Source organism: Dipodomys spectabilis, unplaced genomic scaffold, assembly GCF_019054845.1.
Source record: "Dipodomys spectabilis isolate Male_0828 unplaced genomic scaffold, ASM1905484v1 ptg000076l, whole genome shotgun sequence".
Taxonomy (NCBI): domain Eukaryota; kingdom Metazoa; phylum Chordata; class Mammalia; order Rodentia; family Heteromyidae; genus Dipodomys; species Dipodomys spectabilis.
Genome location: NW_024870753.1, coordinates 3,298,257 through 3,323,548, shown reverse-complemented (window position 1 = coordinate 3,323,548; position 25,292 = coordinate 3,298,257). Strand labels below are relative to the sequence as shown.

General features: G+C 42.9%; 1 protein-coding gene across 3 annotated transcripts in view; it reads left to right on the top strand.

Annotated features, from left to right (window-relative positions):
* The first annotated feature begins 2,404 nt into the window (after positions 1–2,404).
* Usp28 (ubiquitin specific peptidase 28) overlaps positions 2,405–25,292 on the top strand; it is a 56,089-nt gene continuing 33,201 nt past the window's right edge. For 2 of the 3 annotated variants that reach the window (XM_042682789.1, XM_042682790.1), the window contains exons 1-5: positions 2,431–2,534; positions 18,602–18,679; positions 20,672–20,804; positions 23,369–23,474; positions 25,125–25,284. In XM_042682789.1, coding sequence (XP_042538723.1) covers positions 2,478–2,534; positions 18,602–18,679; positions 20,672–20,804; positions 23,369–23,474; positions 25,125–25,284 — 534 coding nt within the window. In that variant the 5' untranslated portion in view covers positions 2,431–2,477. Of the gene's footprint in view, positions 2,535–18,601; positions 18,680–20,671; positions 20,805–23,368; positions 23,475–25,124; positions 25,285–25,292 lie in introns of all 3 variants that reach the window. The other variant, XM_042682788.1, reaches the window with a different exon arrangement.

Genomic DNA, 25,292 nt, shown 5'->3' with positions numbered 1-25,292 from the left:
CACGACAGATCGAAAAAAAAGAAAGAAAAACAATAGCCACTGTGTGTATGTGGGTTTAGGTTTTAAGCCTAGGGCCTTATGCACGCTAAGCAATACCTACTTTTTTTTTTTTTTTTTTTTTGCCAATCCTGGGGCTTAAACTCAGGGCCTCAGCTTTGTCCCTGAGTCTCTCTGTGTTCAAGGCTAGTGCTCCACTACTTCAGCCACAGCACCACTTTCAGCTTTTTCTGAGTAGTTAATTGATAAGAGTCTCACAGATTTTTCTGCCCAGACTGGCTTTGAATCATGATCTTCAGACCTCAGCCTCCTGAGTAGCTCTAAGATTACAGGTGTAAGCCACCGGCAGCTGGCCAATACCTACTTTTGATATTTGATTACCGTGAGGCTTGCCAGCTGATGGCTAGAGAGCATGTAGATCTGTTCACTCAACACTATGAATGGATAGGGTGACTAGCTGATTACCATATCTGGCACCACTAGGAAGCTGCAGGAAGCTGAGAGGACATCTGCACTGTGAGGTTGATTATATACAATTCTTGAGAAATTTTACTTCAGCTAGAGTCCTGTTTAGAACCATATTGCAGAAAGAGGATTAATCAAAACTCAGGGCCTATGCTTACCAAACTGCATGCATAGACCCTATTCAGAGATACGGCTACAGGAGGCCTCTGATGACATCTCAAGGATTGTGAAACTACTTATACACATTCAACTAACAAGGCTAAAATAAATGTGCAAACATAAATGAGGGTCGTTCAAAGATATAGTAGATATGTAGAAACAGAGCTTTCTTCTGAAGACTTGCCCAACAGTGTGAGGCCCCAGGTCTGCCAAAAAGAAGGAAGGAAGGGAGAGGAGGGGGAAAGGAAGGAAAAGAAAGCTTTCTAGTATGTAAAGCTGCAAATAGACTGGACTCTGAAGTCAACTTTCCAGGTGTCGTGGTTCATGCTTGTAATTCCAACACACAAGTGGCAGAGTCGGGAAGATCGAGATTTTTGAGGCCAGCCTTGGTTATACAGAATCTGTCTTTTAAAAATAAATTGTTATAAAGACAATGTTCAGAGGGGGGTACAGTTACATAAGTCAGGTAATGACTACATTTCTTTTTGGACAATGTGACCCCTTCCCTTGTTGCCCTGTCTTAAACACACATACACACACTTCAGAAATCAACTTACTCTGCAGTGATGCGCAAGGAATGGGCTTTGATTACACATGTAAAAAATAAAGAAAATCAACAGTTAAAAAAAAAAGTCATCAGCCACACCTACAGCCGGCTGGTTGTCCCCAGAAGATTCTGAGTCAATACCAGTGCAAGCCATGCTAACCTGCCGAGGGCTGTCTCCAGGTGATGAAGCATCAGCAATCCTGGCCTGGCCCCTGAGAGGCCCATGAGGCCTCTGGGGAGCCGCACCAGACCTATTACAGACTATGGGTCTGGAATGGCTGTAACGGCTACCACCATTACAGACTACGGGTCTACAGGTGAACCACAAGGACAGCCAAGCCAGCAGCCCCAGTGAGACCACCACCCACAGGAAACGTGCGCTTCAAAGGGCCACCGGGCAGGCGGATCTGGGCCCTTCCATTTTCCACCTCCACCGAGTGGGGGCCAGCCGGGCGTGGAACCCGACATGCGCCACAGGGCTCGCTGCGCTGGGGACGTGCGTTGGGCGGGGGCGGCCCAGGCGGCCAAGCACACACACGGACACTGCGGTGGCTTGGGCGCACTGGCAGGTCTTCTGGCCCGCCATGCTCACTCAGCTCAAGCTGAGAGGCTGGGCATCCTCCCATCAAACGGGTGCGGGCCATTCTGCTGGCTGTAGATAAAGCACTGCAATCAGACAAACCCATGTCTGTCTGTCTGTCTGTACTGGCCTTAAAGACACGTGACACCCCTTCCTGTCCCTCGAGAAGGAAATGGCTACCAGGCCCGAGAAGCCTATGCAGGGGTCCACGCTACAAGCAGCTTCAACTCAGCCGAGGGGGCCTCGACAGGGGGCAAGTTTTGCAGGCAGAGGACGGAGAAGAAGACTTGAGGGCGCTGCGCCCTCGTTGCCCACTTCCGGAACCCCCGAGGCACGAACCGCAAGGGTGGCGACGCTGACCGTTAGCTGGGGGGGGGCAGGAAGGGAGGAAGGGGCGGAGCCCTGGTCACGTGGCCGCCGCCGGGTCAGAGTCCGACGTCGGCGGTAGCACGCTGGGCGGCTCTGCCCTTGGCCGCGCGCTCTGCGTGCGCGCGCAGGCTGGGGGGCGGGGCCGGGGGCGGGGCCTCCGGCCGCGCGCGCGCTGCGGGCGGGGGCGAGACGGTGGGGGGAGCTGTAGGGAACCGGGACCCGGCGGGGGCGCGGGCGCGGGCGCGGGCTGGACGCGGGCGGGGGCGGGACCTCCCCGTGCTCCTGGGCTGGCGGCGGCGGCGGTGGCGGCGGCGGCGGCGGCGGAGGGAGCCTGGTGACTCGCCGAGGGGTGCCTCGGCCATGACTGCGGAGCTGCAGCAAGACGACGCGGCGGGAGCGGCCGACGGCCACGGCTCGGTGGGCCTGCGGCGCGAAGGGGAGCGGGGCCCGGGGTCCGGAGCCCGGGGGGGAGTGGGCTCTGGGGCTGAGGGGGGGGCGCGGCGGGCCGGGCGGGAGCGGCGCCGGCCGGAGGAGGCCCGGCGGGGCCTGTGGGGCGCTGGGCGGGCGCGGGGCGCCCCGGGCGCGGGCGCGGGGCGCGCCTGGCAGGTGAGGAGGGCGCCCCCGGGGAGGCTGCGGGGCGCTGGGACGCGGGACTTCATCGCGGGCGTCCGTGTCCCCGCCGAAGTTGGAAGGGAGGGGCTTGGGTACTTTGCAAACCCACATAGAAAGGGATTTGCACCCGGGGTGGTCCGCACCGGGGTGGGGGCGGGAGGCCGGTCCACCGGGCACGGGGCTCCGGGGCCCGGACCACGGAGCAGAAACTTCCGAACGGGGCAGAGTTGGTGGCTTGGGTTTCGAATCGATTTGATGGCAGTATTGTGTGAAGCGTCTCGAGCGGACCGGTTATCTCACTTAAATCCGGGGTTTATCAACAAAGTGTGAAAGACCCGCGGTCCCAGTTACCACCACTCCTTCCCTCGCCGCCCGGCGTTTCTTTCTCTTTTTTTCTCCTTCTTTGAGACAGATCGGCTTCCCCAATTATTGCATTCATCACTCTAGGTTTTAAAGGGGGTGGTGGTGATAGGGGGTGGACAGCGTAATGAATGGTAGGAACACTGATTATTTTATACTGCCGCTAATAGCTAAGAGCGTTTAAAAAAAATCACATCAAGATTGCTGGGCTAAGATGGCGAGTGTATAAGAACACTGGTTTGGGAGAAACCCAAACTGCTTAGTGTCTGTGTGAAGAAACTTGGGAAAGTGAGCAGTTTGAGAATGCCTTCTAATGTTACTTTGGAATGTTTTAACTTAATACCACCTCCTCACCCCTCAACTACTGCTTTTTTCTTTTCAGACAGAAATACCAGATTTTCGAGTATAAGTTTGAAAGTGAGAAATTTCATAAAATATTTATAATACAAGCTGTCAGATATTTCCAAGTGGGAAGCCTTTTAAAAGCCTTTTTAATTTAATTCTGCTTATTTATTTATGAAGCTGCTGATCAAACCTAGGGCCTGGCACTTGCTAGGCAAGTGCTCTACTAGTGAGCTACACCCCAGCCCCTTTTTATTCTTTTGATTCACTCAAGACCAGGAATTTATAACAAAGAAATGCTTTTAAAACTTGTGTAGTAAAAGATACCTCCAAGGCGAAACTGCAGCTGGTGTTTGAAGTACTGATTTCTATTGGGCGTATTATTGCTAAGGGTTCACCAGTCAGTGCTTTTTTGGAATTTGAGTCAGGATTTTTCTGTGTTTCAGAGATCAAACTCGTCTGTTTGTTTTTAGGACAGTGACTTAAGAAACAGGTGGGAAAATTTTAGCTTTGCGACAGTCCTATGATTTAGACACAAGACTATTTTAAGGGACAGGAAGTCATATTTAAATTTGTTCAGGCTCTGTCATTAAAGACCATGTGCTTGTCCATCAGTGGCACCTTCATTTACTTTTGCCACAGTTTGAGTAGTGACCCCAATTTCAGTAGTCTCTATTTGAGGGTGAATATGTGAGGAGTTTGATGAGCAGTTGTATAGAAGTCATCGCTATTTTGGGAAGGCTTGGCACTCCAGTGACTGGCTGGCTGCAGTACCCTGATTCCAGGCGACCTGCAGAGTGATGACATTTACTGTTCTTCCCAGTGATTCGCCCAGCACTGACAGATGATAAGCTTGGAATGCAAGCCTGATAACATGTGCCCTTTTTTACTTTTGTTAATGTAAAATACTTAAAGTTAGTGGATTAGGTTGAAGGATCTTAATAGGAAATGGACCTTTACTTCTTATAGGGAAGATTTTAATAACTTCCTGCTCTTGGGAAGTTTCATGTTAAAAAGGTTTCTTTCCTTTGCAGTTCTTTAAGACTTCATGCCTTTCCCTTACAAGATGTTTAATATCTTGAGAATAGCTATCCTCCTTTGGCAGAAGCTATTTAAAACCTACAGCGCTTCTCCTGTGGTCATTTGTACAAAGGACAGGCAGAGCCATTTATAAGACTCCCCTAGAATCGTAGTAGGATAAAAACAGTAGCACTCTGTAAATACGCTGTTAGTGTTTCGGATCTGAGTGTGAGCACTTTGTGAAACCACTAAATCCCCCAGAGTACTCCTAAAGATTACTTAGTGTCTGGTCCTGTGTTTCAACCAGCAGGGAAGTTTTACTGTAGGATAAATAACTTGAAGTCAGTTTGGTTCTCAGAAATCTATCATTCTTAGCAGTAAGTCTGAGAGTTTATACCACAGATGCACATGAGCCTGGACCTTCCCATCCCTGTATTGTTCCTCTAGCTGATCTGTGTGTATCCCACAGATCTGGGTCAGTGACCTTGCATTGACAGGTTGAAACCCAGTAGTGGGACTATTGACATCAAGGAAGCAAGTGTACCCCACTTGGAACTCCGCTTTAGACCCACGGAATCAAGACGTATGCCCTTGGACAAGATCTCTGGATGGTTCATTTGAAAAGCTTTTTTTTGGGGGGGGGTTCGGTTGTGGGGCTTGAACTAAAGGCCTGGGTGCTGTCCCCTAAACCTTTTTGTGCTCAAGGCTAGCACTCTACCAGTTGAGCCACAGCACCACTTCCTGAACAGCAAATTTTGAGAGGCTTGTGACTACAATTCCTATTTTGCTGTATATGGAGATCCACAATCCTGAAACAAAAATAACAACTAAGTTCTGTTGTCTTCTTGTTCACTTTCTTGCATTTTGTTTATCATTAGCAAAAAGATTCCAAGCCCACCAGTTTCTTTTCTATAGCTTTCTCCCCCACCCCCATGACGACATAATGCAAGTTTAATTTGGAAAATTTATACATAACTGAGCAGGATTAACTGGTAGGTGATAGTTGATGAGACAAGTTGGTTTCTAGATTCCATTGCAGAGATTGAGGGCAACAACAGCTTCTGCAGAAGAATTGGCCTTGTAGTTATGAGCTGACTGCCCAAGTCTGAGCTCCTGCAAGACTAGGGCTCATGGGCCAGTGGCCTGCAAAAGAAGCTGGCCAAGCTTCAAGAGTGGGTTGGAGCATCTACTAGGTACCTCATTGTGAGGCTTTCCAAAGTAGGCTTGTTGTTTATTTTTGACAGTCATGGGGCTTGAACTCTGGGCCTGAGTGCTGTCCCTCAACTCTTCAGTTCAAGGCTTGTGCTCTACCACTTGAGCCACAGTACCACTTCCAGTTTTCTGGTTTATTGGAGATAAGTTTCCTGCCTGGGCTGGCTTTGAACCACGATCCTTAGATCTCAGCCTCCTGAGAAGCTAGTATTACGGGCGTGAGCCACTGATGCCTGATTCCAAAGTAGGCTTTTAATAAAAATTTGTTAATGTAGTGAAGCAGACCTCTTAGAGATAACATCTCCTATGGTGATCCAAGCGCTTATCCAAAGTCTCATACTTGTTTATTTGCTTATTTTGATGGATTTATTTTTCTTATACTGGTCTTAGGGCTTGAACTCTGAGCCTGGGCTCTGTCTCTGAGCTTTTGTGCTTAAGGCTAGTGTTCTACCACTTGAGCTACAGCTCCACTTCCAGTTTTTTGTGATTAATTGAGGATAAGAGTATCACAGACTTTCCTGCCCTGGCTGGCTTTGAACTGCAATCTTCAAATCTCAGCCTCCTGAGTAGCTAGGGTTATTGGAGTGAGCCACAGACAACAGCTCTTACACTTTGAATTCAGGACCTGGGTGCTGTCCCTGAGCTTTTTTTACTCAAGGCTAGCGCTCTCCCACTTAAGCCATAGGGCCATTTCTGGCTTTTTCTGAGATAAAAGTCTTACAGACTCTCTTGCCCTGGCTGACTTTGAACTGTGATCCTCAGATCTCAGCATTAGAGGTGTAAGCAACCAGTGCCAGTGTCTTACTCTTATTTGTAGTGTTAATACTGTGTTTTTATGAGCCCTCATTACTATTTTTAATTGGTACTTGTTTTGGAGTTTGACTTTTATTCTCATTAGTTGTTATTCCCACCCCAACTTGCATAGTGTTGCTGTGTGTGTGTGTGTGTGTGTGTGTGTGTGTGTGTGTGTGTGTGTGTGTGTGTGTGTGTGTGTGTGTGTGTGTGTGTGTGTGTGTGTGTGTGTGTGTGTGTGTTCACAGCAGGGAAAGGGTGCCTCTTGAAATCAGAGCCTTAAGTTTTTGCTTGACGTTCCTTCATTGCTTGCTGTTCCTCTAACATTTGAGCCATGCCTCCAGTTCTGGCTTTCTTCCTGGTTAGTTGGAGATCAGAGTCTCACATTTTTCCGCCTGGACTGGCTTTGAACTGTTCTTTAGGGAGTTGGTTTGTTCCTGGCCGTCTGGCATAACTATGGCTTCTGCCTTCTTTGCAACATCCTTTTGGAGCCCTACCTCTAATATTGCTAGCTTCCTTTCTGACTACTTCCTTGGATTTTGGAGTCCTACTTAGTTTCTCCTAGGGACTAACCATTTGTTCTCTTGATTTTAAGTCTCGGTTCTACACAGCTGCTTCCAAATCTGCATTTCTAATCTTTAGGTGCAAATGCCTCACACCCTCTCTTTAACTGGCTCTACTTGGGTACCCGCCTCCTGTATACATTTGCATATGCTAGGCCATGAAAGAACGTCTGGGCTCAACCTGACTAGTGTTTTCTCTGAAATACTAGAAACTTGTGTGCTCCTTGATCCCCCTCAGTAACTCAGAGAAATATTTACTAGGACCAAGAAATTGAATTTTCAAAGTATCATGGGCATGGAATATCATTTTTATTCCAAGATAGCTGAATTTAGTTGAACAGAAGTATCACATATTTTATATTTATATACTGTTTTACTAACAATAGCCACAAGCATTAATTTCATCTGATAGCAGTAGTTTCACTTCATTTTCCAGGTGTTAAATCTGGTGCTTCAGAAGACTGAGACTTGCTTGCCAGGAGGCTTCTGTGGGTCAGAGTCTGGGCTGTGTAGTGTTAGCACCCCTGTCTTGGCTTTCTACATAATAAAGAAGGTCAGCATTTCAGATAGGGTTAAAGACCTTCATGAGAGGGTGTCAGCAGCATGCTACCTGGCAGCTAGCCGATTTAAGAACTCTGCTGGTCATAGTGGTGCATGCCTGAAGTCCCAATACTCAGGAGTCTGAGAAAGAAAGATTTTTTTTTTTGAAATTCTGGCCTAGCTTGTGTTGTATTGTGAGGTCCTGTCTCAAAAAAGAAAATTAAAGCAATAAGTCTTAAAGCAATATTCCCTTTTCTAATCTATCAATCCAGTACTTTGATGTAGAGTGGAAATGTGTAATTTCCAAACTGATTTTTTTAATTGATAAAAAGATTTATATAACAAGCCAGGTGCCAGTGGCTCTTGCCTGTAATCCTAGCTACTCAGGAGGCTGAGATCTGAGGATCACAGTTCAAAGCCAGCCCAGACAGGAAAGTACTTGAGACTCTTATCTCCAGTAAACCACCAGAAAACTGGAAGTAATGCTGTGGATCAAGTGGTAGAGCACTTGCCTTGAGCTGAAGAGCTGAGAACAGTACCCAGGCCGAGTTCAAGCCCCACAACCAACCAAAACAACAACAACAAAAACAAAAAAAAATTATACAACATAGAAATAGCTGCTTGGAAATGTACAGATCCAGAAATATTTAGTATGTTCACAGTACTATGCCATCACCACCTCTGTTTAGTTCTAAAACATTTATATCACCCTAAAAGTCTGCTTCTTCCTCCCTGCCTCAGCCTCACAACTGAGACTTCTGTTACTGCATGTACCTATTCCGATGTTCCCTATTAGCACTGTCATGCAGTAAGACACTGTATACAGCATCTTTCATTTTTTGTAATGATTTTAAGGTTTATTCAGTTGGTACCCTGTGTTGGTACTTTAATTTTAATGACTCACTTAACACTGTATGTATGCAGTCAGCTGTTTGTATACACCTGTCTTGAATCTTTGGAGTCAACCAGGCCTGCACAAAAAACACATTTAAAAATTTCATCTGTAGCCAGGTATTGGTGGCTCACACCTGTAATCCTGGCTACTCAGCAGGCTGAAGATCTGATGATTGCAGTTCAAAGCCAGCCTCAGCAGGAAAGTTTGTGAGACTCTTATCTCCAATTAACTACCAAAAAGCTGGAAATGGTGCTGTGGCTCAAGTGGTAGAGAGCTAGCCTTGAGCACAAAAGCTCAGGGAGGGCCCAGTCCCTGAGTTCAAGACCCAGAACTGGCACACACAAAAAAATTACACCTGTACTGAACAGGTAAGGTTTTTTTCCCTTGTCATAATTCTTGAAAGAACATTTCATTTTTCATTCCCACTGCATGAGGTGTAGATGGTCTAGAGGTGACTAAGCACACAGTAGGATGCACATAGGTTCTGTGCACATGCTGAGCCCTTGTCTAGAAGCGATATTGGCCTCTGCAGCTTGGGTGTTCACAGGGACCTGGGACCCATCCCTCATCCCCTTTGGATAGAGAGGAATGACTATCAGTTTCATTTATTCATTCTCCCATTGGTGGATGTTGGAGTTTTTCCACCTTTTGGCTAAAGTGGAATTGCTGAGACATATGGAAATTCTATGTTTAACTTTTTGAGGAACTGCCAAACTTCCACAGCAGCTGTACCATTTTACATTCCCACCAGCAGTACACAAAGGTTTTAGTTTTCTGAATCCTCATTGAACACTAAGTTTTACCTTTTCCCAAAAGCCTCTCTCTCTTCAATAATCATCCTCGGGAGTGTGAAGTAATATCTTATTGCTGTTGTCTCTCTCTTTTTTTTTTTTTTTGAGGCAATTTCACTATATGGCTCAGGCTGGCCTTGAACTAATGACTATCCTGCCTCAGCCTCCTTAGTCTTGGGGATTTACCATGCACACCTAAGTATGGTTTTGATTTACATTTCCCTCATGGTGAATGTTGTTAAGCATTTTTAAAAGTAAGTTTATTGGCCATCTGTATATCTTCTTTCGAGAAATACTTTTCAAGTTGTGTCCATATTCAGGCTTGAACTCTTGAGTCTGGGCACTGTCTCTGAGCTTCTGTGCTCAAGGCTAGCATTCTACTACTTGAGCCACAGTGCCACTCCCAGCTTTTTTTTTTTTTTTTTGTGGATGCTTATTTGGAGATAAGAGTCTCACTGAATTAATTGCCTGCCCTGGCTGGCTTTGAATGGAGATCCTCAGATCTCACCCTTCTGAATTGCTAGGATTATAGGTGTGAGCCCCAGCCCCCATTATTTCCTTCTTTTTTGCTGGTTATTTGGAGATGAAAGTCCAGATAGAGTCTTCCAAATTTGTTTTTCTTCTTACTTTTGTTTTGGCTTCTTGTTACCTCTTGAAATTTTGTGCTAATTTGAGAATCAGGTTTTCCATTTCTGATGTAAAAGACATTGGAATTTTGTTTGTTTTGAGACAGTATCACCTTGTTGAACAAGCTGGCCTGCATCTTAACATCCACTTGCCTCAGAACCTTTAGAATTTTGATAGAGATTACATTGAATTTACAAATCACTTTGATACTGTTAGAATATTAGATGTGTGAGAGTTTTAACTATATGTCAAATTAATTAGTCAATGTGATGTCTAAACATTTGGTCTGGACTAAATCTTGTAGATGTAAATATGATACTTTTTTGGATGAGGTTAACTTTGAATCAGTCAGTCTAGTAAAGCAGGTGTGTCTTCCCTTATGTAGGTGGGCATTGCTAATCAGTTGAAGACCTGAAAAGACAGAAGGCCCAGTAAGGAGCTGATTTGCCTGCCTGGAAGTTAGGTCTTCCACTGTAACTCACATCGGTTTCCCTTGTTCTTAGAGCTTCATAGACTGAAACTTGTATTAGTTATCTTTCCTGGTTCTTAGTCCTTTGGACTTGGACTGAAACTTACATATCAGTTCTCCTGGTTATCTCATCTTGCATTTGGACTAGAATTATACCTAGGTTAGATCTTGGGACTTGGCAGCCTCCACAGTTGTATGAGCCGTTTCCTTATAATCTCTTTCTAGATATGCCCGTATTTCCTGTTGGTTCTCTGTCTTCCAATCTGTGAACTTGATGTCTTGCAGTTATTTGGGACTTTTAAACTTTTTGGGGGTGTCCTGGGACTTGAACTCAGGGCCTAGGCTCTGTCCCTGAGCCTCTCTGTGCTCAAGGCTAGCCTTCTACCACTTGAGCTGCAGTACCACTTCTGGCTTTTTCTGAGTGGTTTATTAGAGATAAGAGCCTCACAGGCTTTCCTGCCTAGACTGGCTTTGAACTTTAGTCCTCAGATCTCAGCCTGCTGAGTAGCCAGGATTACAGGTGTAAGCCATTAGTGTCAGGCTAGACTTAACTTCTGCCAGGCTAGACTTAACTTCTGATAGACATATATGATCATTTTCATTTATTTCTAAGTATTTTATTCTTTTAGATGCTATTGTAAATGAAGTTGTTTTCTCATTTTCCTTTTTGATTTTTAATTCTTATTGCATAGAAGCCCTGTTGGTTTTTGCATGTTGAGCTTATGCCCTACAGGATTGCTGAATTAGTTTAGTAGTTCTAGTAACTTTGTGTGTGTGGTGTGTGTATTTGGGAGTCTGGGGATTTTCTATATGTGGGATCATGTCAGAAGTCAGTAGAGATGGCTTAATTTTTTTTTTCTGCCATTTTTGATGTCTTATTTTTATTTCTCGCCTAATTCATCTGGCAACTTCTGGGAAGATGTCTTACTTCTCACAATTTTTGTTTTTGTTTTGTTTTTTGGGTCCGGTCGTGGGGCCTGAACTCTGGGCCTGGGCACTGTCCCTCAACTCTTCAGCTCAAGGCTAGCGCTCTACCACTTGAGCCACAGCGCCACTTCCGGCTTTTTTCTTTTTGCTTATGTGGTGCTGAGGAATCGAACCCAGGGCCTTGAGCATGCAAGGCAAGCGCTCTACCACTGAGCCACCTTCCCAGCAAGATGTCTTACTTCTGTTTCTCGCCTAATTGATCTTGCAACCTCTGGGAAGATGTCTGATAGCAGGGATGAAAGTGGACATTCTTTTCTTAACCCTGGTTTTAGGGGAATGCTTTCAGTCTTTCACCATTGAATAAGAGGTGTTACTTAATTTTTTTTCATTTTTTCATTTTCATTTTGTATCATGCTAGGAAATTCCCTCTATTCCTAGTTTTCTGACTTAAAAAAAAATCATGAATGAGTGTTGGATGTTATTAAATGCTTTTCTGCATCCACTAAGAAGTGCATATTTTCACCATTCATTTGATAATGTGATGTGTTGTTTGCATGTATGTATTTATTTTTTAGACAAGGTTTCACTGTGTAGTCCAGGCTGGCCTGGAACTTACTACTGTCCTTGAGTGTACATATCTGGCTTTCCTTCTGTGGTGTTGGAGATGGCATTCTGTTCAACATCCTCTGCAAATATTTGACTGAGCTTTAGCTCCATTCTTGGAGGTGTTATGAGTATGTCCTACCTTCCTGCTTCCCTTGGAAGCACTCTGCCTTTCTCATCACACCTGCTTTGCTCAGTAGTTCTTTGACTCAGTTTTTAGGATTCATTCCCTAGTTGCATCCCACTTAGAACCAGTTGTTCATATGTGGGAGATTGATGTATTCAAGTACCTCCCCTGCCATAGCTTTCCTTGCTGAGGATCCATTGTTCATCCTATTAAGTCAGAGCTCATCCTGACATTTAGTCCCCTTTGTAATCCAGTGACACATCATCACTCTGATCTGTTATTTATCAAAAATAGAAAGTACACACCGAGGCTCACCTAATAAGAACTTAAAATTTTACTGTTCTTAGATTTCTAAAACTTGAGGATGTAAATCTGATGTCTTACCTTTCCCTGATATTTTCCTAGTTTCTCAGTTAGTCCTAGCCAGGTATAGCTAAACATGGTATATTCTTTAATATTCTTTAATTTTCAGAGTTGAATCTCGTGTCAAGGTGCTGGCTTCTGAGCCCCACTGCTCAGAATTAGTTGGGCATGTATATAAGCAAATGAACAAAGAAGTAATGTCTTAATGTAATTCAAGGAAAGAAAGAAAAAATGTATGGGGCATTATGTACATTAGGAAAAAAATATGTAATAGACATGGAAAGATAAAGACAGATATGTATACATATAAAACGTACATATATATAGAAAAAGATTTATAACAAAGATATGTAACTTTTTTTTCTTTTTTTTTGTCAGTTGTGGGGCTTGAACTCTAGGCCTGGGCTCTGTCCCTCAGTTCTTCAGATCAAGATGAGCCACAGCACCACTTCTGGTTTTCTGGTGGTTTATTGGAAATAAACAGTCTCATGGATTTTCCAGCCCTAGCTGGCTTTGAACTGCAGTCCTCAGATCTCAGCCTCCTGAGTAGCTAGGATTACAGGCGTGAGCCACTGGTACCCAGCTCTAACATTCTTCATAACGGTAACCCCTGGGGAATAAAAACTGACTAGGGAAGAAAAGAAAGTTTTGTTTTCTTTTTATATTCTTTTGTATTGTTGGAATTTTCTTTTTTTTAGTCGGTCGTAGGGCTTGAACTCTGGGCTTGGGCGCTGTCCCTCAGCTTTTCAGCTCCAGGCGAGTGCTTTACTGCTTGAGCCACAGCACCACTTTGGGTTTTCTAGTGGTTTATTGGACATAAGAGTCTCACAGACTTTCCTGCCAGGGCTGACTTTGAACTGCAATCCTCAGATCTCAGCCTCCTGAGTAGCTAGTATTACAGGCGTGAGCCACCGGCACCTGGGCATTGTTGGAATTTTGGACTGGGAATGTGGGAAAAGGTAAAATATCTTTTAAAAAGTAAATAATGGTAAGTTCTTATTTCTTGCTTTAAGAGCGGCTACATTCTAAAATGTTTCAAATGCTTCTTGAAATTTTAAGGCAATTGGCTGACTGAAACAGGCTTTTTTGGAGTCATATACTGGCTTGCTTTGCTGCCTTAATCTGTTGCCTAAGTGCCATAACTGAATTTCTGCCCAGTGCTGACCTTTTTTGTCCTTGAGGAAGAATGATTGGAGGCTAGAAATCCCTCTTCTGGTTTTACACTAGTTATGTGTAGTGGCAGCAAGAGTGGCTTTAACTTCTTTTTATTCTCACCTGCATGCTCAGTGACACACCCTCTCACCTGACAGGAAAGAACCACCAGAGGGGAAAAGGGTGGTGACCAAATTTCCACAAAGTCTCTGTCCCTTCTCAGAAAACACATGAATATTCCTCCCTTCGATTAGCCCTCCCCTTCTTTCCTTTTATTTAGTTTATAACTTCCCACCACCTGAATGGGTAGTCTGGCTCCTGTTTCTATCTGGGCTCACTTGGTGCCCATTCTTGTTATTGGTTCCTCAGTTCTGAGAGGGATAAAGAACCCAATTTGAATCAACACTGGCCATATTTATATCATTCACATAAGCTATCAGGTATCCTATATTTGAGAATGTCGTTGTATCCAGGATAAGTTATTGATCATTTTTTATCAGTTCATCATGACTACCTTAAATTTCTTCCCTAGGAATAATTTGGACCTAGAGAACATTGTTATTAGAAGAAACTCTAAAGGAAAAGAAAAATCAGTGGTTTCCCTGTTTCGGGGGAGTTGGTAGGGTTAGTGACAGTCTCAGATTAATACAAGAATTTCTAGAGTTCCTTTCTTGGGTGTTGACATTTATTTTAAAATTGAAGCATCAAATCTTTTAACTTTCATTTGTTTGGGGTTTTTTGGTGGTACAGAGGTTTGAATTCAGGGCTTGATTGATGCTTGCTAAGCAGGCACCCTACCACTTGAGCCCCAGTCATCAGATCTTGACCTTTGAAGGGAGTTTAATTAAGCCACACTTTTGTAATTCTTTGCAGTCAAAGAACATTTTATCAACTACTTAGTTTTTAATTAGGAAAGTCTCCCTAAAACTACACAAATTAAGATCAGGAAATATATGTAGCACCCTTGTTTGAAAGAATGCCATAATCTAGAAAGTACCTCATCTGAAGGCTAAATGACATGTTAAAGATGAGTAATTGGTAGTGTTGCTTTATTTAATCAGTTTTATGTGTTGGTTGTTGGAATTAATCAATTATTGTTAGGGAAACTTGGTAGCTTAATTTTTTTTTTTATTGTCCTGATAATCCTGTGGATTGCTTGTTGTGAAGGGAGTTGTCTTTGCTTTAAAAAACTCTGTTCTCATGGTAGTCTGGAGTGCATTGAAGTCTCAGCTTGAGCCTTTAATGTTGGCCTGTCTATCTTCACTGCCTCAGGGCAGGAAAAGAGAGTACTTTTTGTTTTGTGAAAACTGTGAATTTAGCCAAGGAAGTGCAAACCTGTTTGCTCTTGCCAATTATTTGACTTCATTGTGACTGAGCTGAGTACAGGCTTTGTCTTGTCTCCTCCTGGGTGTGTACTTCATGCAGCAGTGTAGTTAGAACAAGTTAATATTTAAATTTGTTTTTCGTGAAGTCCAAGAGAAACAGTGAGTAATAACTATAACCATCCTAATAAATCTAGTTTGTCATTGTAAAATTGATATTTAAATGTGTTGTATTTGTTAGGACTTGGGGTATGGGTAGTTTAGTTCTATATGTGTATCAGGAGCATAGCATAAGCCTTGTGGAATCAGTCTTAGAGCTATCTTAGATTTATCTTTATGTTTTGCTTTTTTTGAGACAGGCATTTGGTATGTAACCCAGGCTGGTATTGAACCTGTCCTTCTGCCTCATGCTGGGAGTACAGGTGAGCACCACCATGCCCACCTATGATTTTATTTATTTATTTGTTTGTTTATTTAGAGAAAAGTCTCCATATGTAGCTCAGGCTGTCCTCAAACTCATGATTTTCCAACCTCAGCCTCCTCAATGGAGGGATTGCTTGCTTGGCTGATTTTATCTTTTGGATTTTTTTTCCCCCAGAAATTGGGGTTATGGGGAGACTGGACTGGAGTTTGAACTCCTTGCTAGGTAGGGATCTACCACTTGTACATTTACTGTCATCTAGTGACAGACAGGATATAGTTGTCACTAGCTCCACATTCTGAATGTGATCCTAGCTATTCCTCCTATGGCCAGCATAATCAGTCACATGCTCTGTTAGCACTACATGGTTCGCTTGGCATTTTAGATACCCTCTGCCAGGCGACCAGGCTCACACCTGTAATACTAGCTACTCAGAGGCTGAGATCTGAGGATCACAGTTCAAAGCCAGCCTAGACAGGAAAGTCCCTGAGACTCTAGTTAACTATCCCAAAAAGCTGGAAGTGGAACTGTGGCTCAGTGTAGGGTGCTAGGCTTGAGCAAAAAGCCTAGCTGACTTGAAGCCCTAGGGCTGAGACACACACATATTCACACATGCAAAAAGATTATATTTGCAACAGCATTGAAAGAAAAAAAGAATAGAGAAAGAGACATGGAGACAGAAGAGCAAAGTATAAATTTTATTTTCTGTGCAACATAATGTTTATTACTAAAAGAATGAAGCTGGATGCCAGTGGCTCATGCCTGTGAATCCTAGCTACTCAAGAAGCTGAGAGCTGAGGATCATGGTTCAAAGCCAGCTGGGCAAGAAAGTCCATGAGTCTCTTAGCTCCAATTAAACACCAGAAAACTGGAAGTGGCACTGTGGCTCAAGTGGTAGAGTGCTAGCCTTGAGCTGAAGATCTCAGGGATAGTGCCCAAACCCAGAGTTCAACCCCCCACAACTAACAACAAAAAGAATGATTCCTGTTTCAAGGTTTTCTATATAGCACCAATCAAATACTTTGTTACCTAGAGAGGAAGGTACCATAGGGTATTCAAGCTAGCTTAGTTTTTGTTTTTTGTTTTTTGTTTTTTTTTGTCGGTCATGGGCCTGAAATCTGGGCCTCTGCACTGTCCCTCAGCTATTCAGCCCAGGCTGGTGCTCTACCATTTAAGCCACAGCACAACTTCCGGCTTTTTTTGCTTATGTGGTGTTGAGGAATCGAACCCACGGCCTCATGCATGCAAGGCAAGCACTTTACCACTGAGCCACCTTCCCAGCCCAACTAGGTTAGTTTTGATATTGAGAAATACACAGAATTGCCTGTCACAGGCCCCAGGCAGCACATTTGGGACATGGTTGTATTCTTCAACAGAAATGTGTCTCCTAGGACTCATGCATTTTGTCCGAGTTTAAGTGCCAGCAGTTTTTCTTAATTTATAACTGATGGCACCATTGGTGAGCCAAGTAGTTTTTATCTCTCTCCTTCCTGATGGTAGCTTGCTTAGAACAGATTGTACTACTGTTTTCTTAAACAGGAAATTTGTAAAGATACAAAGATCAAGGTCAAATTCAGGAATATGATGTTTGTTCAAAGTGTCTCCTATTTTCTTGTCTTCTCACCTACAGTTTTGTGAGGCAGGCTGAATCAAATCCTAGTCCCCTCTCCTTGCTAACAGTAACTTGGGAAGTGACTTCACCTTTTCATAACTCAGTGGTCTGTCATGTGACCATGATGCCTGTTTCACAGATCTGTTATAGGGTTAAATGAATTAATAACATAAAGTACTTAGAATAGTATCAGTAGAAGCAAACCCTGGTTGGTCGTAGGGCTTGAATGGGGCCTGGGTGCTGTCCCTGAGTTCTTTGCTCAAGGCTAGTGCTCTTCTACTTTGAGCCATAGCGCCACTTCTAGTTTTCTGTTCTTTACATGGAGATAAGTTTTCTTTTCTGCCCCATCTGGCTTTGAACTGTGGTCCTCAGATCTCAGCCTCCTCAGTAGCTAGGTTTATATTCATGAGCCACCTGCACCCGGTTTGATAAACTGTTTCTGTGTATGTGCATGCACAAGCTGATGCTGTCTTAAACTCAGGACTTCTGGAACTTTGGATCCAAATAGATATCTACATTTTTATACAGTTAAATCAAGTGGGATTACAATTCATTAGGAGAAATACCTCATAAAAAATTGACATGCTATTTTTCAGTTTTTCGCCAAGGCTAATTTTTAACACCTGTTACTCTGGTATATTCTCCTCTCCCCTCCCCACAGTGACTGGCTTTGAAGACTGCTAGTCTCAGCACTCAGCAGGGTATCTTTCCATTTCTGGGCTCTGACTGTAGCCTCTGACCAGAACAAGAACTATGTGAATGCTTTTTGAGGACTGGAGAGGGGTGTTTCAATTAGTTATTCCTACTTGTGGATACTTACATGTTGCATTATAGAGCCCTCAGCTGTTGAAGAACAGGGGATACTGTTTCTGTTACAGCTGGCAGTAAATGCAGGCTGTCTCTCAGACACAGTTGAAGTTAGTGGCAAGACATCAAATACTGAATAAAGACTGAATTCTAGCATAACCTTTGCTAAGGTAAATCTAGAATTAGATTTCTTCTCTCTGAATTAATTTTCAGCTATATTGTTGTCAGTATTCATTTAGACGATAACTGGGTCTCCAGTTGGGCCAGCCAGTTGTTTTAAAGTGAACTGTAGATAAGTTGACTACTGTGTCAAATGAGAGAAGATGCACGGTGAAGATTTGAGGCTGAAACAGATCATAAACTCAATAAGTGTATCTGGAAGCTAACCAGTTAAAACATTCCATAGCTCATTCTTCTGAATTTATACTACCTACTACTTGAGAAAACTCCTGCTTTAGCTATACTTTTATTACTGAACCTTAACTTTTAAATATTACATTAGTGATACTGATCATTTGTTAATTACATGATTGGAAACTTAATGTCAGTGAAAAATGACACACACCAATGGCATGTGCAGTAAAGCTTAAAATAGATGCTCTTCACATGCACACGTGTTTTATGATCTGTGACCTATTTATGCTTTGCTTACACAGAGGAAAACCTGATGCACTTTAAGCGACCATTAGGGCTGAAATACTACATAAAAATGTTTTTAGATTCATATTTCTTTCATAAGTGCCTGAATTATCTTCCATAATTAGATGTTGAAATGAGTAATAGATTTGACATTTTAGAATTCATCTGACCATCAGTACCTTGTTAAATGGAGCTTGTTAAGTTTAAAGACCCAGGCCTTCCTATCCCTGTGTATCCAAGTTTACTTTCTGACTGACACGTATCTGTTTTGGTTTTCCTCAACTACAGAGCTGCCAGATGCTGTTAAATCAACTGAGAGAAATCACAGGCATTCAGGATCCTTCCTTTCTTCATGAAGCTCTCAAGGTTTGTTTCCAGACTGCTCTTACTCAGAAGGCTTTAAAACAGTTGTCCATGCCATAGCTTGTCAATGGAAGCTATTTTTAATGCTACAAGAATGCATTGGGACAGAAGCTCTTCACGTCAAATGGCCCAGTTTATTTAACCTGTAAATTGTAAGGGGTGAGGGAAATCTGCAGGGTTAAGGAAATTAAGAGTCATACTAACCAATTTTGTTAGCAGATTTTATATGGATCCCGATTGAAGGCAACAAACCGTACAATATTTTAGACGGGAGACTTTGAATTGTTTATTGTTTATTAAAAAATTACTAATCTTAAGGTATGATGGAGTAGTTTTAAGGATTGTGGATTATAGTTAAAAGACACATTATGATATGTTGACCAATAAAATGCTAAAATGCTTAGGATTTACTTCAGATATCTAGGAGAGGGGAAGACCAGACTGCTTATAAATGAGTAATTGTTGAAACCAATTGAGATGGCATTATGAAAAGATACTCATTCTACTATTGTATATTTTAGAGATTTTTTTTTTAATCTTTAAGTAGTTGTACAAAGAAGTTCCCATTCTGCAAAACAGTATATGAGTACAAAGTATCTGACAACATTGTCACCCATCTCTCTTAACCCATGAGATTTTTTTCTAATAAAAAGCTAAAAACACATATATCACTACTATAGAATATGGCTCTTCTGGTTATTTACTATGGAGGCTGACTTCATTTGGAATCAGTGTTCACTACTGTGCCTTAACTATTTTGTGAATCGAGATCTTTGGAAGTAAGACAACACATTTCCTGCAGGATTCATTGTTTACATGTTGTGGGACATCCAAGTATAGCGGTTACTTTCTGTAACTAGGTATTTGACATACCTTTAAGTGTATCCAGTGCACTGTCTTTGTTCCTCCCCCTTTTGTACTGGGGTTTGAAGTTAGGGCTTAATTCTTGCTAGGTAGGCAGTCTACCACTTGGGCTACTTTGCTATAGTTATTTTCCAGATAGGCCCTCTCTTTACCCATGTAAGCCTTGGACCACAATCTATTTTCCCCCTCAGTCCTGAGAGGAAAATATGAGCTTTCCTCTAGGAAGAAGTCCAAAGTAAAGCAGGGTTTTTTGTTTGTTTGGGTTTTTTTATTTTTTTTTAATGCTAGTACCAGGGCTTAAACTCAGAGCTTTGTACTCTTGCTTGGCTCTCTTGTTCGTGCCTGGCTCTCTACTGCTTGGGTCATCCCTCTAGTCTAGCATTTTGATGGTTAATTGGAGATGGAGCCTGGCATGCTTTTCTGTTCAGGCTTGCTTTGACCCACAGTCTTCTTATCTCAGTCCCCTGAGACTCTAGAATTACAGGCATGAGCCACCAGCACCCAGCTCATACCACAATCCTATCTATACCTTCCGCATTGTGGGATAATACAGTTGTACCACCATGCCCCTGGTTAAAAATGGGGGAGGGGAGGCTCCTGGTAACTTTTTTTTTTTTTTTGCCCAGGCTGGCTTCAAAGAGTGATTTCCCCAACTTTTAACCTCTGAGTATCTGGTATTAAAGGCTTGAGCCATCAAGACTGGTCTTTTTTTCTTTTTCTTTTTTTTTTTGTTTTTGGTCGGTCATGGGGCTTGATCTCTGAGCCTGGGTGCTGTCCCTGAGCTCTTCAGCTCAAGGCTAGTGCTCTACTACTTGAGCCACAATACCACTGCTGGTTTTCTGTTGGTTAATTGGAGATGAGTCTCATGGACTTTCCTGCCCAGGCTGGCTTTGAACCATGATCCTTAGATCATTCAGCCTCCTAAGTAGCTAGGATTACAGGCATGAACTACCAGCACCTGGCTTGGCCTTACTTTTTAATTCAACCTCTATTGTATTTTAGACTTACTCAATTTGTCATCAAGGTACCATGTAGATATCACTAAACACAAAGACAAAAATCACACATGCTTTTTACTTAAATTCTCTGATGCTTTCCTTTTGAGATTTCTGCTATATTTTCTCCTCTTAGGCTAGTAATGGTGACATTACCCAGGCCGTCAGCCTTCTCACTGATGAAAGAGTGAAGGAGCCCAGTGAAGACACTGTTGCTGCAGAACCATCGGAAATAGAGGGCAGTGCTGCCAGCAGAGAAGTGTTAGCAAGTAGGTGCTGCTCCCATCCCTGTTCTTCTCCAAGCTAGCAGAAAACAGCACAGAGTGTGTGTACTTCCCCCTCACATCCCTCAAAGAGCTTGCTGTTGAGCCATCACTGGATGCCAGGCACAGTTCCAAGCTTTGAAGTTTTCTTGTCATGTTCTTCTTTTTCATATTTTCTTTTGAGACAAAGTCTCTATATGTAGCCCAGGGTAGCCTGAAACTCCTCATCTTGCTTGTGCCTGCCAATTGCTACCAGGATGCGTCAGTGTGCCTTAGTTTTTGTTTTTTGTTTTTGTTTTCCAATTGTTGGGGGTCTTGAACTCCGCCTGGAGGCTATCACAGCTTTTTCACTCAAGGCTAGCGCTCCAGCACTTTGAGCCACAGCACTACTTCTGGTTTTCTAGTGGTTAATTGGAGATAAATGTCATGGACTTTCCTGCCCAGGCTGGATTCTAAGCAAGATCCTCAGATCTCAGCTTCCTGCGTAGCTTGGATTATAGGTGTGAGCCACTAGCCCCCATCTGACTTAGTCATTCTTTAGTACCTATTCAGGGAGCACCAATATTGTGCTAAGCACAATTTCTTCTCTGCCTTCATGTAGCTTATGTTTTACTTGTGGTGGGGGTGGGGAGATCAACAAGTAAATGTAAAGGTATTAGCCTATTACCAGGGAGAGAAAGGAAGAAAGAAATGGAAGGAAGGCGGGGACTGTGTTTTAGATAGAGCTCAGCTTGTAAGAAGATGCAAGGCAGGGGAGGGAGTAAGTCATGTGAGGGCCAAGAGTGGGAGTGGATGTTGCTTTATCAGCTTGCTGAAGGAGCTGCCAGGAGGAGAGAACTGAGGCTGAGTGAGTCTAGAGGCACTGAGCCCTTGGAGGGATAGGAGGCGGGTCATGCAGGGCCTCCCTAAGTATTGGCTTTTACTGGGAACCCAGTGGATAGCCATTGGAGAGTTGGGAGCAGAAGAACAGTGTAACTAGTTTCCATTTGTTGAGGCCTTTCAGATTGCTATGTTGTGCATAGGAGATGAAAGAGGGTGTAGTGAGGAATACAGGATGGTCAGCAAGCCGAGGCTGTGAGGAGGCTACTATACATTATAGTGCATGATGGAAGCTTGGGCCTGGCTGCAGTGCTGGAGAGGTGAGAAGTACTGGTCTTTGGCTGTATAGTACTCTTTAGATAAAGGCAATGGGTTTGGCGCACAGAGGACAAGCAAGCTATGAGAGAAAGAGGAGTTAAAGATGACGGTAAGCTGGGTCCATTGGTTCGTACCTGTAGTTCCAGTGCTGAAGAGGCAGCGATGGGAAGATCTAGAGTTTTAGGCTGGCTTGAGATGGGAAGAGATCAGTTTTGATACTATCAGATGTGTAGGCAGAGGTGTCTGTAAGGCAGTAGAATCTCAGATGAGCAGTTTACACAAGAAACCTAGGCTGGAATAGGTAAATTTGCAATTGTGGTGGTTGATAAGTAACACTGGGAGCCTGATAAACTCTCCAGAGAAGCAGGCTCAGAAAAGAGAAAGTTCCCTGACTTAGCACTGCATGCTTTGCTTCTTATTATTCAAATGGATGGAGAGATAGATTTTTTTTTTTTTTTTTAAATACAGATCTTGCATTCAAGGCTGGTCTTAAACTCTCCATCCTGGGCACTGAAATCACAGACATGCACAGCCATACCCTCAGACTCTCAGACTAACTAGTACTTACAAAACCATGGTGAATAAAAAAATAGTAGACATCTTTCCTTTAGTCTTTTTTTTTTTTTTTAAGAAATGTATTATTTCACCATTAAGTGTAGGTTTGTTGTGGGATTCTCATGGGTGGTCTCTTTGAGACTGAGAATATTCTTTTCTCTTTAAAGTTAGCTTGGAGTTTTTACCTAAAAGTTAACAAATATTTTCTTCGGTTGCAATTGAAATGATCGTGATCAGTTTTAAAAACTGTTTAGTGATATAGTTTCCTAATATTAACTCAGCATTCTTACAGTTGACTTGGTCTTAACTTGGAAATTAACTTGGTCTTAAAAGTAATCTTTCTTTTACAATATTGTATTTGCTAACATTTTGAGGTTTTTGTATCTTTGGTCATGTGTGAGCTTGTCATTTTTCCTTTCTCTTAGCTATTCTTAACTAGTTTCTGTAAGCATGTACTGGGTGTCCAATAAACTCACTTAAAGTGTGTTAAATAGGTTCTCCATTCTCTGGATGAGTTCCAGATTCAGAAGTTCTTCCTTAAATGTTCTACATTAAGCGGATATTTTATAGAGCCTATAAATAGAGATACAAGTTATATTTTTGAGTTTGTGGAAGGAGATTACAGAAAGAATATTTGATTTGTTGCATTTTACTGGCTTATTTCTCTACTGTTGGTCAGTGTAAAGTTACAGTGTAGCTATAAGTTATTCGTTGGACTCAAGGACAGAGTAGTACAATTGTTCTTGCACAAATGTGCCATTGTGGTAAGAGCTTAGGGAGTATATCTGATATGGGGAATGTTTTTACTTTTTTTCAGTCTGCAGACAGAGAGGCAGTTTCTTGCTTGTGGACTAATTAAATTTCTATTTATTTTAAAGAAGTAATAGACCTTACTCATGATAACAAGGATGACCTTCAGGCTGCCATTGCTTTAAGTCTTCTGGAGTCCCCCAAAATTCAAGCTGATGGAAGAGATCTTAACAGGTTATTCCTTTAATTTATAATATTTGTGTGTAGCTCAAAGTAATAGTCTGGAAATGCCCATCAGGGTCAATTATGCCAAGCTTTTTTAAAGGTACCTGAATAAAATCCCTCCCTTCCTTCTTTCCTTTCTCCCTCTTCTCTCTCCACCTCTCTCTCTCCTTCCCTAGCTCTTTCCCTCTTCTCTCTACCTTCCTCCCAGCCTTTCTGTCTTCCTTTTTTTAAAAAAAAAAAATTGAATTGATTATGGTACTATGGTTTGAATTCAGGGTTTTGCACTTGCTAGGCAGGTTCTCTATCACTTGAGCCACATCCCACCTCTTTTCTTTTTTTTTTTTTTTTGGTCAGTCGTGGGCCTTGAACTCTGGGCCTGGGCGCTGTCCCTCAGCTCTTCAGCTCAAGGCGAGCGCTCTACCACTTGAGCTACAGCGCCACTTCCGATTTTCTGGTGGTTTATTGGAGATAGGAGTCTCATGGTCTCTCCTGCCCGGCTGGCTTTGAACCGCGATCCTCAGATCTCAGCCTCCTGAGTAGCTAGGATTACAGGCGTGAGCCACCAGCGCCCGGCTCCTCTTTTCTTTTTTTGAGACAGGATCTTACTATGTAGCCCAGGTTTGCCTTGAACATGTGATCCTCCTGCTGCCTTAGTACTAGGATTATATAACTAGGAGCACTGAATAAGATTTAAGGAGGAACAGTACACACTAGCCTACTTTACTCTTTGGAGTCAGTTTTGAAAAAGCTAATGGTCTTATTGCAGTCTACGGTATTTTGTTGTTTTGTTTTTTTGTTTTTTTATGGTTTGGGAGTTTGTACTCAAGGCCTTGAGCTTGCTAGGCAACCTTCTACCACTTGAGCCATGCCCCTAGCCTTTTTTGTTCTGGTTATTTTTGAGGTAGTGTTGCATTTTGCCATAGTCCGAAGTCTCAATTCTATTTCATCAGAATCCCAATAGTAAAAGTCTCTTGTGAAACAGTTATTGTTTCTGTTTAAACTTTGCTTTTTACTTACATTCTAATCTTTTTGGTGGTACTAGCATTTAGTTTCAGGCCTTGTTCTTGCTAGGCAGGCTCTACCTCTTGAGCTTCATCTGCTACCCCCACTTAAATTTTATCTTTCAGCCACTACCAAAGCCATTGATTACACAGTAAATAGTTTCTAGGCATTTTGTTTTCTAGTAAATAAGACTTTGCCAGAAAAACACACAGACTTCCAGGTACAAATAACAAAGAAAAGGTTTATTGTCAATAAAGAGACCAACTAGACCCCCCCCCTCTCACCAGAGAGAAGTACAGGCTATTGTATCAGGTGGCCTTTTATAACCTCCTAGGTTTGGGAGATCTTGCTCCTTATATGGTTATAGCTGCCCCAAACGTATGCCTTCAGGTGACCTATATGACCTGTGAGGTTTAGGTGATCTTGCTGCCTAATATGGTTATAGCTGTCCCAGAGGAGAGTCCTCTCAGGTGAAGGGGGTAGAGGCTAATCATTTACTGCCTTTACTAAACGGGTCTAGTGTTGCCTTGGTAAAGAGCATGCTATGAGAGGGTTACCGGGCCAGCATTTTATATAGTCTTGTAAAAATTGCTGACATCCTCTACACTGTTTTTAAACTATTTTTTGTTTTGACTTGTGGTTGTTGGCACAATATAGGATGCATGAGGCAACCTGTGCAGAAACTAAACGCTCAAAGAGAAAACGCTGTGAAGTCTGGGGAGAAAACCCCAATCCCAATGACTGGAGGAGAGTCGATGGTTGGCCAGTTGGGCTGAAAAATGTTGGCAACACATGTTGGTTCAGTGCTGTTATTCAGGTATGTTT